Source organism: Fusarium musae, chromosome 2 (assembly GCF_019915245.1).
Source record: "Fusarium musae strain F31 chromosome 2, whole genome shotgun sequence".
NCBI lineage: Eukaryota > Fungi > Ascomycota > Sordariomycetes > Hypocreales > Nectriaceae > Fusarium > Fusarium musae.
The window spans coordinates 2821590-2837703 of NC_058388.1; the positions used below are offsets into that span (position 1 = coordinate 2821590).

General features: G+C 50.0%; 5 protein-coding genes across 5 annotated transcripts; 3 read left to right on the forward strand and 2 right to left on the reverse strand.

Annotated features, from left to right (window-relative positions):
• Positions 1 to 359: 359 nt before the first annotated feature.
• Positions 360 to 2153, reverse strand: J7337_002783 (uncharacterized protein; the record flags this gene model as incomplete). The annotated part of the gene is made up of 1 exon (XM_044820510.1): positions 360 to 2153. The coding sequence occupies one exon, from the start codon at positions 2151 to 2153 to the stop codon at positions 360 to 362; it is 1794 nt and encodes a 597-aa protein (XP_044684810.1).
• Positions 2154 to 2781: 628 nt separating this feature from the next.
• Positions 2782 to 3546, forward strand: J7337_002784 (uncharacterized protein; the record flags this gene model as incomplete). The annotated part of the gene is made up of 2 exons (XM_044820511.1): positions 2782 to 2828; positions 2883 to 3546. The coding sequence occupies 2 exons, from the start codon at positions 2782 to 2784 to the stop codon at positions 3544 to 3546; spliced, it is 711 nt and encodes a 236-aa protein (XP_044684811.1).
• A 376-nt stretch (positions 3547 to 3922) lies between these two features.
• On the reverse strand, positions 3923 to 5576 carry J7337_002785 (uncharacterized protein; the record flags this gene model as incomplete). The annotated part of the gene is made up of 2 exons (XM_044820512.1): positions 3923 to 4702; positions 4749 to 5576. The coding sequence occupies 2 exons, from the start codon at positions 5574 to 5576 to the stop codon at positions 3923 to 3925; spliced, it is 1608 nt and encodes a 535-aa protein (XP_044684812.1).
• A 3782-nt stretch (positions 5577 to 9358) lies between these two features.
• J7337_002786 (uncharacterized protein) lies at positions 9359 to 13687 on the forward strand (the record flags this gene model as incomplete). The annotated part of the gene is made up of 3 exons (XM_044820513.1): positions 9359 to 9563; positions 9754 to 13597; positions 13648 to 13687. The coding sequence occupies 3 exons, from the start codon at positions 9359 to 9361 to the stop codon at positions 13685 to 13687; spliced, it is 4089 nt and encodes a 1362-aa protein (XP_044684813.1).
• A 1193-nt stretch (positions 13688 to 14880) lies between these two features.
• On the forward strand, positions 14881 to 15902 carry J7337_002787 (uncharacterized protein; the record flags this gene model as incomplete). The annotated part of the gene is made up of 2 exons (XM_044820514.1): positions 14881 to 15047; positions 15107 to 15902. 2 exons carry the CDS (start codon positions 14881 to 14883, stop codon positions 15900 to 15902), a joined length of 963 nt encoding a protein of 320 aa, XP_044684814.1.
• Between the last annotated feature and the right edge of the window lie 212 nt (positions 15903 to 16114).

A 16114-nucleotide genomic window follows, 5' to 3' on the forward strand; every position in this document is an offset into this window, starting at 1 on the left:
CGCTGATCGACCTAAGAACTTCCAGTCCTGTCATCCGCTTGAGAATGTCACTCCTGAAGTGTCGAGAGAAAGCGGAGGGGGGTTCATGCATGACATCGCCCATTTCGGAGAGCCAGCCAGCCACGTCCCGATATTGCCTAGCACCACCAATAACCACAACTGACGACTTACCAAACCCAGTTCCTCTTACACGAACATATTCTCTTCGTTCGGTAGCAACAAGGAGCTGATTGCATCTTTTCCTCGAGTCCCCATCAAGGACATGTAAAGAGGACCTCGTCCAGGGATGCGGCTAGGATCGGGTATCGTCATTTCAGACAATTCAGTTCATTCCAGTTACGACCTAGCCAAAAGTCTAATCATCGCTTAACCCCAACAACAACCAGGTTTCTTGGGCTTTGTTCATAGTCAAACACCGTCTCGACCCACGCGTGACGGACGAGATCGTCGTGTTCTTTCAGAAATGTCCACCGGTCTGATACAATAAGGGATTCGACTGCCATCGCACTGAATGCCATGAGGCTCCAGACAGCACATAGCTCCTTTTTCCGAGGCAGATACAATGCCTCGTATCTCTGGATCTCCTCGTCTGAGATGTCGCCCATTTTCTCCTGTATCACGTCTGCATACTGTTTGTACTCGTTGTTTGTCGTGAGTTTCTCCACCGCACCGCGGACATAGGACTTGAACGACCCGTAGCAACTTTTCCTGAGTGATCCAATGATGACTGGATTGGTGCTGATGTCGAAGGGGCTCTCACTATCATCCTGGGTTGAGGCTGCAGTATCCGCCTGTGATTCTTCTTGGCTACCTGTATGCCGCACTTTCTTCACCACGCCTCGATCAAGGAACATCTTTTGCAAGACTGCTCGGTAGAAATGTCGAGAGAAGAAGCCAGCACTCTCCTTCTCGGTCCAGTTCTGCGGTGCTTGGCAAGCCATCATGCGGGCTGTGATATTCAATCGCACCCCATCTCCCTGATACGCAGAAAACTTCTGGCTCATCGGGAATCCCTGAGGGTCATGCTTTTCTGATTCCCGAACGAGCCGACCATTGACAGCTTGGAGAGTTGGCCTCAAGAAGGCGTGCTTGTATGTTGGAGGACCGAGTTTCTCGGTCATCAGGTTGTAACAGCACCCAACGATGGCCACAGCTCGAATGTCCGGGTTGAGAACCAGAGACCTAATTCCAAAGTGTGACAGATTTCCGCAAGAATGGATTGACATAGCCATCAGGCTTAGGTCCTTCTTCTCGTCTTCGGTTTGACTCCCAGGGTTGATTTGGGCGATAACGTCGGCCAGGTCGCCAGTTTCTAGTCGGCCTGATATGTACTGAACAGACCCCTTACCTTTTTCCACAGTATATTCAGCTTCGAGTTCTTTGACGGGTCTAAACTCAAAAGCTTCATCTCCTGCAACCTCGCGAATAGCCTTGGCCAAGGCTTCTGGGTCCTCTTGACCATCAGGCCCCCGCGCTTCTAAAATCTTCGTCCATAGCTTCTTATTCCTCATGACCTTGGGCTTAACGGCTAATCCAGAAGTCACATCTAGACCTCTCGCTGCCGTGACGTTGTTCTCTCGTCCCTCGACAGCTACAACATGCCTATTATAAGGCTCACTTGCCATGGCCCGGCCCAGATAGTTTTGGCCGCTACCGAAGTCCACGTAGTGGGATATCTCGTAGCCGCACTGCGAACTTATGTCTCCTGATAGTCGGGCTAAGTAGTCCGCGAAGTTGGTGACTTCATGGGTCTTTTTGACGTTCATGCCCACAGCCACCGACCGTGGCAGAACCGGCAGTTTCTCTGAAGGGGGCGTAAATGATCGGCCGAGAGAAAGATTACGGACTGTTTGAATGTAATCTATAAGGCTCGCTGGTGGCTGCTCTCCTTCCAGCTTTAGATTGTCTAAATCATCCCGCATGAGAAGGTCAAGAAACTGCATGAGACTTCTTGAGAGAATGAATGCGTGCCACTCTGTGGGAATGGCATAGTGAAAGAGGCCAGGTTCGATAGTGAAAAAGTCGAGGATATGGACGCCGCCGCAGAGAATCTGAAAAGTCTCAGATGTCCGCACAAATTTCAGAAGCTCATCGATATATTCCTCTGGCGATGAGAAGTTGCCATTGAATGGCAGGGGTTTTTCTGGTATCATATTCAACGTTTGTGTGGGCTACCCTGTAGAGTTATCAGTGTGATGGCGTGCGAGATGAAGAGTGATCAACACGTACAAAGCTCAATATATCTGCCGCTGCTATCTGAATGTTGCCTTTATATGAATATTGGCACTGAAAAGCTCGCTACTGGACAACGGTAGCAAATCCCGTCAACCCAAGACTAAAAGTGCTGTTGTGTATGGATATGACGAAATTGTCAACAGGCTTGAGGAAATATCTGAACTTGACTGAACTTGAGCCTTTCTGATACGAACAAGGAGGTGATGAGATACTTAGTGCTTTCAAAACATGAATTCGAAAGCAGCTTTGCGGAGTTCTCAACCGCAACCATCTTTCTTTATTCAGTGTGCGGGTCGAATTTGTAGGTGAGTCCTCGGTGAACCAAGAAAATACGTACCGCTAGCCTCTCACCGAGGACTTCCGGGTTAAGCTCACCTACAGGGTCCATGCAACGTCATCCCTCGGAACCTTCGTTGTCGCAGCCTCCCGAACACCGTGAAACACCTGGCCTAATAACTACTCACTAATCCACTCCCTTTTGCACCAAGTCGCGCAGAACCCTCGCGCATTGTGTTTACTGCATATGGTCACTTCGGCGCTGTCAGGATGATGTCCTCTACCAACGACGAGGATCCTTTCCTCCAGGTCCAACAGTACGTCTTCGTCTCTCTGGTGCTTCGTTGTTGTCATTAACAAAAACTGCACAGAGATGTTCTCAACCAGATGGCGAATGCCCGGCCTCTATTCGCATCATATCTCCGGATCCGCTCGCTTTCCACGGATGCCAATTCTCCTGAACTCGCATCAGCTCGCTCCGATCTCGAGTCTGCCTTGTCTTCCCTTGCCGACGACTTAGCAGATCTGGTTGCATCTGTTCGAGCTGTTGAATCCGAACCATCGCAATTCGGGGTATCACCGCATGAAGTCACGCGACGAAAACGACTCGTGCAAGAGGTTGGCGGCGAGATCGATGATATGCACGATGAGCTCGCGAAAAAAGTGGACACAGGCGATTTACCTGACCCGAATGCGTTTGCCATTGATGGTGATGCCGAGGATAACTACGCCGAGTTCGAGCAACAGCAGCAGATGGAAATGATGCATGAGCAGGATCAGCACCTAGACGGCGTGTTTCAAACAGTGGGTAACTTACGTCGCCAGGCGGATGATATGGGCAGAGAGCTCGAGGAGCAGCGTGAGATGTTGGAGGAGGTAGATACTGTGGCTGATCGCGTTGGTGGCCGGTTGGCAACAGGCGTTCAGAAACTTCAGTATGTGATGCGGCAGAACGAGGACCGATACAGCAGTTGCTGTATAGCGGTTCTGATATTCGTCCTCATCCTCCTACTGGTTCTCCTCCTAATCCTGTGATGCTTGCATCCAGACCAAAAGACAAATGTACAGCTCTGTTGTAAAGAGCATTAATGACGCTATAATATCTGGGAATTTGGAGTTTAGGCAGGGATCACTTTAATGACTACCAATATAGGGTTCGGATATTTCTTTCTTTTTGTCTTAAACCTGTATACTACAAACAAGGATAGAGCAGCAGCGGCCATTCTGTACCCCAATGGCACCTCATAATTTAACAAATATATCAAACATTTAACACACCGCCAAGAACGATGCCTAGAATGCATCATCTTGCAGTAGAGTGGCCTTCAGTGTCGTAAATTTTCAACATCCTGGCCGAGAGTCTCTTTGAGTTGGTATTCGGTTGATCATACAGCAGGGCGTCTTCCACTTCTTAGGTCAAGATCAAACCGGATTCAGTCTTGAGCACATCTGCCAGAGCCGCCAAGGAGCCAGCAGCAGTCGCATTTTGCGGTGCCTTCTTGGGAAACTCAACGAGAGCAAGTCGTAGTGCTGCCAAAGCTGCATTGCCGTAGAAATTGAGAAAACGCTGCTCATGTCCCTGAATCATGGATCGCAGCACCACATATTGCGTGTTTGACGTCTCATTTGGCGGTGAGTTGACAATGTAAGCGAGCGCCCTCCAGTAATTTGTGGGTGGGTAGGGATTCTTTTTGGAGGATTTGCCGAAATCTCTCAAAGATAGAGAAGCAAAGCCGGCGCCTAGACCAGTCATCCTATCGTTATGGCTTTGCTCGGTAATCCATGATGGCCCGTCTTTCTTCCAGCCGATTGCCATACGGCCGCGTTCAGTTTTGTCACTGCCTCTATGGCCGAATAGCACTGGGCACACTATCCGATATTTTGCCATGAGAATATCGACCAAAGACTGGCCTCGCCATTGGAATTCCTTGGTGGAGAAGATATGAGCTGCAAAAACACCAACTGGGTCTGCTGACTTAGGATTTGCGCCACCCTCGTTAATGAACTGGCTGACAATACCCTTGGCGCAGATGTTTATGAGATATATGAAGAGGGAGGGCAGAGTAGCCTCGTTGTTTGGAGAGCCTTCCACGGGCTCTCTTTTATCAACCACAAACAGATTCACATCAATCGGGGGACTTGGTATCCGGCCTTCCAAAGCCTCTTTCAGTGCTGCCGTGATTTTGTTGATCTGGAAAGTGTCAGCAATGGTCTCAAAATCGATGCCTATGACCTACAGGTTGAGTGTTTGCACCCTTTCCACCGGTCAATTGACCAATAGCAACTCGAATCTCTCGTCGAGCAGCACCGAGCTTGCCCTTAAGAGGCGATCCGGCGACCTTGGATTGAGCTTGCAACTCTTTTCGTAATTTCTTGAGCTCTTGATGAATCTGGGAATAGCGGTCGATGCTGGGTGCAGATTTAGACTGCACAGGCTGTACTGTGGTTGTTGCGGACTTGACTGCAGGCTGAGCAATGCTTGTAGCAGCTGGGGCTGTAGATTGTATTTCAGCCCCGTTTGGCTTCTGTAATAGGCTTTGAGAAGCAGGTTGTGTGGTGCCGAATGGGTTGCTCGGTTTCGTTTGAGTAAAACTTGCTGTCGTAACGGAATCTGGTGCCGGGACTGACGCAGGAGAGACAACAGGTTTCTTTGCATCTAAGCCCGGTGCTGCGTCTTTGATTTGAGTTGCTCCGTTCGTCTTCGTAGGTTCCGGTTTAGCTGGAGGTGGTTTCAGTGCAGGCTGCTCTGGGGGTAAACGAGGGACCGTCTTCGCCTTGAGTTCCCGTAGTCTTTTTTCTTCCGCGACTACTGCAGCTTCCGCCTTGAGCCTCTCCTCCTCTCTACGCTCCTCGGCAACTATGCGCTTGTGCTCCTCTTGTAGCTCATGAAGCTCATAAACCCGTATAGCTGCTTGCCGTACGCGGTCATGCTCCAGTTGTGCAGCAGCCAGAGCATCCCTATGGTTCAGTTCATTGTTTCGCGAGTCGAGAAGGAAAGTTGCTGCTATATTGCGATCCGGGCTGGAAAGCAACTGATTGCGCCTCTCGGGCGACGAGAATGTCATGTTGTATACAAAGGGCTCCCAGGTCCTTTATTTGAATCGCATCTGGAAGTTGAAAGTTTTCGAATCAGAAGAGTAATAATGTTGGTTCTGGACAGCACAAAGTTGTTCCGTAAATTTTGCAGAAGAAATAAAAAGAGCATGAATAAGATGTCGGTTGCCGAAGTCGCGTGAAGTTTATATGCAGCAGTCAATGAATCGTGTTAAGGTAGCCCTTTAGAAGAGGCTGGGTGTCGATCCATTAGATCAAAACATCAAGTACGGAGTAGGTGGTTCCTATTGTACGACCAGCTGGGCTATTATTGTCGACTATTGAACCACGGGCTAGTCGAAGATGGGTTAGCGGCCTAATTTTCGAGAGGAAGTGGATTCAGCTCGGCCCGCTAAAATAAAGTCCCGGCATGCGCCACATATGCTTGCAAGCCACAGCATGACTTCTTTGGGTTAGGTCTCTAAGTACCCTACACTGATGAACATGACAGGATCCATGGAAAGATTTAATAGGTATGGGCCAGTTTTGTGAAACATGGCTTCGACAGTTTCCTGAGATGTATCTGCGTTCTTGATAATGCCCGGCTAAACAGAAATGGGAACCTTTTTCTAGGTACCAGACACAACCAACGGCGCACTCTCTTCTTCATAAGGGGTAGTAAGCTTCACGATAGTTGCTTAATGGATGGTGCAGAGTGAGGGCCGCCGCTGAGGATGCCGCCAATTTTTGAGGTTGACTTCTGAGGTAGTCGATTTGAAAACAGTTAGAGACCACGAGGCGCGATGGAGTATCCCGACTGAAGGGTTGCATTGCATTGCTGGTGGCTCGAATCTAGACCACCAATAGTTGTGATTCACTGCCGACCTGAGGGCCGGGCCGTTGCTATTTGTGTAAGGTAGCTTACTTAGGCCCCGTTCAAGGTAAGCGGACCTTGACTTAGAAGCGCCCGAAGCCAGTCCGAAAGACCAAGCATATTGAATCCCAAAGAGTGAACAAAACGGCTGAACTCTGTTGCTTTGCATGACCTGGCTTTTCAAGCTCAAGGTCGTATCGAACACAATACGTGCCATGACATTACTGCATTAGTACGGATGACATCAGCTAATATACCTTAAGTAAGGTAATGTTGAAATCTGAAATGCTGAATGACCTAGGCACCGTTAAAACAGAATATAACCAATTATGGAATTACCGAGGCTTTTCCCTGAGGTTGGTTGACTTTTTGTCGTGAGTAATTTTCACTTTCATCCAGGCATTGAACATTTCTGGCAGAGCGAAGAAGCAATTCATTCTCACTACTTGAGAAGACAGCCATCGTGAAATGAAGTGACAGGTGAGCTATGGATACCTTGCAAACTTTCTTAGTTTTTGATGGAAATACAGAAACATGAAGCTGAATGGATTTTCACGGTATATGATATGACACTTCCTGCCATGCAGATAGATCCCAGGAGAAGAATCGATGGAATGTAGATGAGATCACTTAAGCTCCAACTCATCAATTTTCGTCAGTGAGACTATGAATTGCCCCTCAATGACGTGAGTTTTGGCCTGCTAGTTTCCTGGTTTAATAAACCGTGCAAAGACCAACATAAGAAGAGAAACATTGAGTCCCCCCAGTTCCCTCATATTACTATGTATTTGACTGAACAACTGAGATTTTATGATAGCTAAACTAGTATACTCCTAATAAATTTTTTGAAAAATTCACTTCTCTCTTCACCATGTACAATATCGGTCTCACATAGCCCGCAACTATATTCTGAATACGTATAGACAGAGAAATAATTTTAACTCATAGCTCCCTTTGTTGTTCTTCAGTATGTTTAAGCCGCAAGGATTCGTTCGTGTATCCATGGCTTGAAGCAAGGGGTCCCAGGTTCGTTGCCCCTAGCGCAGGCGGATACGGTTAAGCATCACCACATTGGGTAATCACAGGGGCCTCGTTCGTTTAGGACGCTTTGAAGTGTAACACTGGACACGTAAAGGATGAAGACGAGTACAGTCCGCAGGGGTTACAAATGTGCATTTCCGCAATTTAAATAGGTATTTTTGCTACAATAGAATTAAAGAAGACCAATAAGAGGTAATTATTCTTATATATAGATAGAGATAATACTGGAGTAATTAGCATAGATTGGCTACTAAGAATGACTAATCTAAGTACCTGTAGTAACATTTATAACCCCTGCGGACTGTACTCGGTAGTCGGTCTTGGGGTTTTTGTTTAGGGGAGGAGTCTGTTTCGACATTGTTTGACAACAGTAGTGCCTGGGTGTTGAGAATGGTACATATGTTGAAACGTAGCAAAGACCTGTCTACTGAATGAGTTCGTCTCAACTCAATATTGGGGTAACGGCATCAGCCAAGTTAGCCAAAGGCTGGGCTAGCTATTTCCACTGTTAGTATCCGTAAAATTATAATTGTTCGTATATCGGTCAGCCCAATTTCAAAACCTCGACTATTTCCATCGCAAAGCAAGACTGTCTCACAGCAAGGGAAATGTGGCAATGATCCATCGCCTGGTTTGCTAATCAAGTTTCACTCTATTTACTCCAGGTCCAGATGACGCCCTTTCCATCCCTCAACGCCACGTTCAGAAAGATCGACTCCTTGAATCATGGACCATGCCCAATCTCAAGGCTCAAGCTAGGGGGGTGGTGGTACCCTTGTATTTCAACTTTGACCGTCTTTGTGAGCAGGATAGGTACAGGAAGCTCCTGAAATCAAACACAGTGACTTCAAGACTCATATTTCGGTGAAATGAACCTAGCAATGTGTTCTTGACATGCCCGACCCAAGGATAGAGACTGAAAGGAGTCGTCGACAGTTTCAGTTGAACAAGTTGTCCAGACTCTGAATGAATTATCCATGGCACTTAGGGGATACCATCCCCGCTATTAGCGGAGTCAGCCGGCGTCAGAGCGAGCTTCAGGTGCTAGGGGCTCTACCAGGCCCGGCTGGAGGCCACTAGAGGCGCGTTAGACCATGGAGCGGACAACCCCATCTTTAGGCGTCTCTAAGGATAATCCCCCGGTCCAGCTGTCTGGATGCTAAAGCTGTGATCCAATGGCCCCAGATATTCATTTGCGCTCGTGAGGTAGGTAGTAAAGACCAGCCAAAACGGTACGAGAAATACAGCAGCAGTAGCTTTCGACTATTGCGTCTATTGCTTTCCATTTCCAAGTGCCAATGGAGACAAGGAGCGTGACAGCTGGAGGGAAGGTACATCAGGCTCTTACCAGCTGCGCAAGACACACGTAAATTTAGGTCAGAAGGACCTATAGCCCAAACTTATCTGGTACGTAGCCGTATCCCACCTCACGCTCTCCACTGAAGCTAAACCATCTCTATCTAGGTACCTACCTATCCACCCATCACCTTCTTCGCATCCATCCCTCCTCTTCTCCTCCTCCAACTCACTCTCGTCTCTCTTCCTGTTGCCAGGAGTTGGAATTTGTTCCATCCATCCAGGCTTTCACTTCTTGTCGTCTCACCATCTGCCTCTTCATCGCCGCCTTTCCAAATCACGTTCCTTGGCTCAGCGCAAGCTCGTCTACCCTCCTTTTGGGCAAACATTGTCCCGCCGTGCCATCGCCTATCGCCATCGCAATTCGCCTCATCCATTGCCCGTTACCCAACAGGTTCGCCCATCCTCACCTAACCGCCCATCTTTGGCCATTAAAACGCTTCTCGATATCAGATCAAACTAGCTGTATCTTGATCGATCAACTTCGCCGAACGTCGACGTGCTATATTTACAATCCAAGTGCTCTTCACTCAACTGCCTAACATGGAGCAGCAGCAACAGCAACCCCCGCAGCAGCCGCAGCAACAGCAGCCGCCGCAACAGCAGCAGCCGCCGCAACAGCAAGCTCCCCAGCAGCAGCCTCAGGTTGGCGGCGTCCCTGGGCCTGCTGGACGTAGACTTCACATTGCCCATCGCCGAAGCCCTTCTGAGCTGACGCCACTGATGAGCATGTTTGCTAACCCTGGAAGTAAGTTCATGAGGCCTCAGCTGTCCTGTTTTCAGCACTTTATATATGCATCATCATGTACCTTCACTATGTCATCTTGCCCCTTTTAAGCCTTAACTGTTCCATACGTTTCTAAGTCATCATCTACAATGCCCCTGCCATAGCTATAAGAATTCATTATGCGGCAATCACTAACTGATCTATCTTACAGTGGAGCAGCTTGCCATTCAGCAGCAGATCGAACTGTTGCAGCAACAGCAGCAGCAGATTCAAGCTACGCATCAGCAATATGTCAACATGGGAATGGTGCCTCCTGGACAACCCCTCGGTCCTGGTGGTGCGTTCAATCCTTTGCAGCCAATGCCCAATATGTCGCAAGCTGCTTTCCAATTCCCCAACCAAGTACCTCAGCAGAACATGGCTCCTCCCACCCAGCCACTCTCACATCGCCGTAATCAGTCGGCACTCCCTAACATGGGCATGGGACCTCCTCCTGCGCCCTCATCTGGTGCTTCTGGATCCGGTTTTGGCAACTTTGAAGCCCCTCAAGCTCAGGGTCGAGAGAATACTGGAGGCCGAGGCGGCCGTGGTGGAGGTGCTGGTGGTGGTCATCAAAGAAGACACTCTCTAGCCCTCGCCGACGCCAAGAAAGCCGCCGAGATTGCCCAACAGAAGCGAACAACCACCGGCTTCTCCTTCCCTGCATCTCCTGCCCCTGACGAGGAGAACAAGCCGGCTTCCCAGTCCACCCTCGATGTTCCTGTTGCTCAGGGCTCGACCCGCGGTGGACGTGGCGGTCATGGCCGCAGCCAGAGCATGGCGGTTAATGGCCGAGGCGGCGGTCGTGGTGGTTTGAATGCTGAAAGCAATGAATTTCAACGCCGCGGAAGCGGCCATGCCCGTACCGGATCTCGCAACTTCGAGGGTAACTGGCGTACTCAAGGACAGGGCCAGGAACAGTCTGGCAATGCCGGACAGAGCCAAGGCTTCCAGCCTGGTCACCGACCTCGCGGATCTATGAACCAGTCCGTCTCTGGAATTGGAGGCTTTCAGTATAACCCCAATCAACCTCAGGTTATGCAGCTCCCCAACCAGATGATGATGCCCCAAATGTATGGGCAGCAGCTCAATCCCATGCAGCTGAACCAGCTACAGGCTTTGCAAGCCGCTCAGATGAATGGCCAGCCGTTGATGGGTCTCCAGGGCTCCCAGCATGCTGGCCAGCTTGGTGGCCAGCAGCAGCAACAACAGCGAAAGACCCTTTTTACCCCCTATCTCCCTCAGGCTTCCCTCCCCGCTCTTTTGGCTGATGGGCAGCTCGTGTCTGGTATCCTCCGTGTCAACAAGAAGAACCGTAGTGATGCTTATGTTACCACTCAGGATGGTCTGCTTGATGCTGATATCTTCATCTGTGGTAGCAAGGATCGAAACCGTGCTCTCGAAGGTGATCTAGTTGCTATCGAGCTTTTGGATGTTGACGAAGTTTGGGGCCAGAAGCGCGAGAAAGAGGAGAAGAAGAAACGCAAGGACATTACTGATACTCGATCCGGATCTACTAACCAAGGTAATCAAAACTCTGGCAATAACAACGATGGGAACGCTCCCGAGGGCGGAATTCGTCGTCGTGGTAGTCTCCGTCAGCGCCCCACTCAAAAGAAGAACGATGATGTGGAAGTTGAGGGCCAGAGTCTCCTCCTTGTTGAAGAGGAGGAAATCAACGACGAACAGAAGCCCCTCTACGCCGGCCACGTTGTTGCTGTTGTTGAGCGTGTTGCCGGTCAAATGTTTTCTGGCACTCTTGGCCTACTCCGCCCTAGCAGCCAAGCTACCAAGGAGAAGCAGGAGGCTGAGAGGGCTGCTCGTGAAGGTAATAACTCGCGCCACCCCGAGCCTCGCCAACAGGAGAAGCCCAAGATTGTTTGGTTCAAACCCACAGACAAGCGTGTGCCGCTTATTGCCATCCCCACCGAACAGGCACCCCGCGACTTTGTTGAGAAGCACCAAGACTACGCGGATCGGATCTTTGTGGCTTGCATAAAGCGCTGGCCCATTACCTCTCTCCACCCCTTTGGAACTCTGGTTGAGCAGCTTGGACGCATGGGTGATCTTAAGGTTGAAACCGATGCTCTTCTACGCGACAACAACTTCGCTTCAGATGAGTTCTCTGATGCCGTGCTCCGCAGTGTTGGCCTGCAAGACTGGTCGCTTGATAAGGAGGACGATGCAGCCCTCGCTGAGCGTCGTGACTACCGCGACGAGAATGTTTTCACGATCGACTACAATGGAGGAGTTGAGCTCGGCAATGCCGTGCATGTCAAGTCTCGTCCTGATGGCAAGATTGAGATCGGCATTCACGTAGCTGACATCGCACACTTTGTTAAGCCCAACTCCCTGGTGGATCGGGAGGCTAAGAAGCGAGGCACCTCCGTTCAACTCAAGAATCGCTTCTGCGCCCTGCTGCCGCCCAAGCTGTCGGCTGAAGTTTGTTCTCTGACCCCCGAACAAGACCGCCTCGCTGTGTCCGTAGTATTCAACGTGAATCCTCACACTGGCTCTGTCGCCGAAGGTGATTCATGGATTGGTCGCTCGATCATCAAGAGCGCCGGCAAGGTTTCTCTTGACGATATTGATGATGCTCTAACAAACCCCTCGGAATATAAGAACGCAGCTGTTCCTGTCAACACGATACAGATTCTCAACGCTGTGTCACAGAAGTTCCGAGAAGCTCGTCTCGGCGCCGGTGGCGAACCCATTGCACCCCTAAGACTGCTTCAGCAACTCGATGACGAGAACGACCCCGTTCAGGACAACCTCTTCGACTCGACGCAGGCTCTTGAGCTTGTGGAAGAACTGATTCACAAAGCCAATGCCCATGTGGCACAACGTCTTGTTGAGGGGCTTCCTGAGAAGGCCTTCCTTCGTCGCCAGTCTGCTCCCAACCCCCGCCGACTTCAGACTTTCGTCGAGCGCATGACAGCGTTGGGTTATGATATCGACTCATCTGGCAGCGGTGCCCTCCAGAACAGTCTCTTCAAGGTCGATGACCCAGATCTGCGAAAGGGTATGGAGACTCTAGTTGTCAAGTCGATGCAGAGGGCCAAGTACTTTATTTCAGGTAAGACTGCAAAGCAGCTGTGGCCCCACTATGCTCTCAACCTGCCTCTATACACTCATTTTACCAACCCAACCCGGCGCTACGCCGATATTATTGTCCATCGACAACTCGAGGCTGTTCTCTCTGAGGGCAAGATCGAGTTTACTGAGGATCTGGAGAACCTCGTTAAGACCGCCGAATCTTGTAATACTAAAAAGGATTCCGCTCAGAACGCCCAGGAGCAGAGTGTCCACATCGAGTCATGCCGAACGATGGATAAGAAGCGCCAAGAGGCCAATGGCGACCTCATCGCTGAGGGAATCGTCTTGTGTGTATACGAGTCTGCGTTTGACGTTCTCATCCCTGAGTGGGGATTCGAGAAGCGAGTTCACTGTGACCAGCTACCTCTGAAGAAGGCCGAGTTCCGAAAGGAGAAGCGGGTTCTTGAGCTTTACTGGGAGAAGGGTGTTCCCAGTTCGGCGTTTGTGCCAGAGGATGAGCGACCTAAGGCTGCCGCGTCCATCCGACACTCAAATGCTCTAGCAGCTCAGCGCCAGGCTGAGGAGGCTGAGCGTGTCCGAAAGGAGCGTGAGGAAGCTACTCGCAAGCAAACCGATACCGGTACCATCTCAACTGATGATGTGGATGCTCTATTCGACGATGACGACGACAACACATCCGACGTGACTGAGGCTATGGCCGGAGCCTCGCTGGCTGAGCGCCCTACTCAGAGCGTCCCCGGCTCCCCGGCTCGCTCCTCATCCAACGCCGGCAACCTGCATCGCACTCGTTCCGATTCCAAGGTACCTGTGGCGGAGGCTGTCGAGACCCGCCTCACCAACAAGGAGAAGTACCTCAGCTTCTTTTCGCTTCGCGAGGAGGGTGGTGACTACATCCAGGATGTGACAGAGATGACAAGGGTACCGGTTATCCTGAAGACGGATCTCACCAAGAGCCCACCGTAAGTCGCCTTTATTTAGAGAAGAAATATTGTGCTAACCGATGGACTAGTTGCCTGACCATCCGATCTCTGAACCCGTATGCTCTGTGAAAGGACAAACAAAAGTTAGCTGGCGATTGTAATGGGGACAGTGTAGTGCGTAGTTTTAGGACGGACTACTTGGTCGAGGAAGAAGGCATATCTATCTATGTTTGTGTGAGAAGTATTGCCAGACGGAGAAGATTGCCAGAAGGAGATGGACTTTTAGGTAGTGGTATTAAACAGCGGAAGTAATCTCATCTTTTCCCAAGCAGTATATGGTTGCCCCGTTTGTCAATGTGCTGTTTGCCCTAAGTTTTTGAAAGCGTTTCCATCTGTTTGTTGGAAAACGACTAGACCTTGTACTGGACTACGTAGGTATGTAGGATTTTTGGAGGCTCTTTGCAAGGCAATCGTGAATTAATTCAACTATCAGGCGAAGACGGCTACATTGTTTTGCCGCCTTTGTTTTGTTCCGATTCTGGGTTAGTCAGCCCAGTAGTGGCACAGAAGAGCCTGGATTACAGTTATCAGATTCAAACTATTAACTTTACTTTAGCCTTTTGGCTTCTTTTGCAGGGTTGATATGTATCATACGTGTTTCGGCCAATGACCGGACCGAGCAATGCTTATAACGGGCCAAATAAGGCAGTGAGGGGATTTCGGGATCTCAGGACAGTGTTTCATTATCATCCCTGGGCTACCTACAGCGTTACATCGTAGATATATTGCATGTGCGCTGCCATATCTCGGGACGGTTTCATGGCTCGCGTTTGACGTCTCAGATCGTGGGATGGCAAACCCCGGATAGTCAAGGTCACTGCTAAGTCAGCGGAAACGTTTGAAGGGGAAGCTTGTTAAACACGGCTATCTGGCGTTCCTGGACATCGTCCTCTCTTGGCATCAGTGGTGAGGCATGCTTAACACCCCTGTGATATCACGGATGCTGTGACAGCCGAACAAGTCAAGATGACAATCCCGTCGTTGAGAATCAGAATATTAAAGCTGTGGTATCCACGTTGTTCTAGTTTGTTTTCTCGATCTGACTTGACTTGACTTATAAAGACGGTTTTGTCCTTTCGTTTACACTCGCTCGTTCAATAAGCGCTGGCCTGCTTTTGATACCTTAATTCATATTACATTCGATTCGATTCTTCAATTGAGGTCAATCTCATTGTTTAATATCTTTTTCTTCTTACTTCTGACACTTGTTTACATTACTCTCCTTGCTGGCTGGTCCGACACGTTCCTTTCGATTATATAACATGGCATCTCTCAAGACTCTTCTCTTCGGCCTCTTCGCTACCACGGCTTTGGCGATGCCTTCTGGCCCTCGGTTCACCAAGAGGCAACTTCAGTATCACGATTTGTCCAAGCGCCAGAATGCCGCTGCTGCTGCTGCTGGCCTCAGTGACTTGGATATCCTCCAGTTGTAAGTCTTGATAGCATAGCCAGCCCTGTCACACTAAATGGCCCAACTAACACGCTCAGCGCCCTGACATTGGAGCATCTTGAAGACACCTTCTACCGCGAGGCTTTCTTAACCCTCTCCGACGAGGCTTTCGCCCCTCTCGGTCTCTCAACGCAAACCCTTGACGACATCAAGGCCATTGGCAAAACCGAGGCTTCTCACGTAGTCCTCCTTCAGTCTGCCCTCGCAGGTAATGGCATCACACCTGTCCAAGAGTGCAAATACGACTTCAAAGGCGCAACAGCCGACCCAGCTGCCATGGTTGCAACAGCTGCTATCCTCGAGAGTGTCGGTGTCTCGGCCTACCTGGGTGCAGCACCACTGCTCTCTGATCCCGCTATCCTCGGCACCGCTGGCGCAATTCTCACTGTCGAAGCACGACATCAAACCGCCATCAGGATATTTTCTCAGGCAAAGGCAGTTCCTCAACCTCTCGATACCGCCCTTGGACCTAGGGCAGTCTTCTCACTCGCCGCACCTTTCATCACGGAATGCCCTGAGGGTTCTAACCTCAAGATCGAAGCATTCCCTACTCTCGCTATGGCCGAGGGCCAGGACGTCAAGGCTGTAGCCATTGGAACTAAAGTGAAGCTTGCCTCCGAAGCTGCCGCTGGAGCGACGCATTGTGGCTTCACTTCTGGAGGTCAGCTTCCCGGTGGAACCAAATTCACCCCCTTCACCGAGGGAGAGGGCTGTGAAGTTCCTCAAGGAGCTGCGGGTGTTGTCTACGTGACCTTGACCAGTGCTGGACCTTTGGAGGGCGTTTTGTCAGATGACATTACTGTGGCTGGGCCTATGGTACTGACCCTTTCTTAAGGGAGCTGTCGAGAGGTGTTGATGGTGGTGGTATGGTAATGATATCTTATATCCAATATAGACTGGAGAGCTTCTCCGCTCATATCAACATAATCGCTAGTCACTTATAAGTCCCTTATGAAGCCACCAGTTGTGTAGTCTGACTTTTCCTCTCTTTTTTTTTCTTTTTTCGTGTTGAATTGTGTGTGAAAGCAGCTTTCCTGACTGGATAT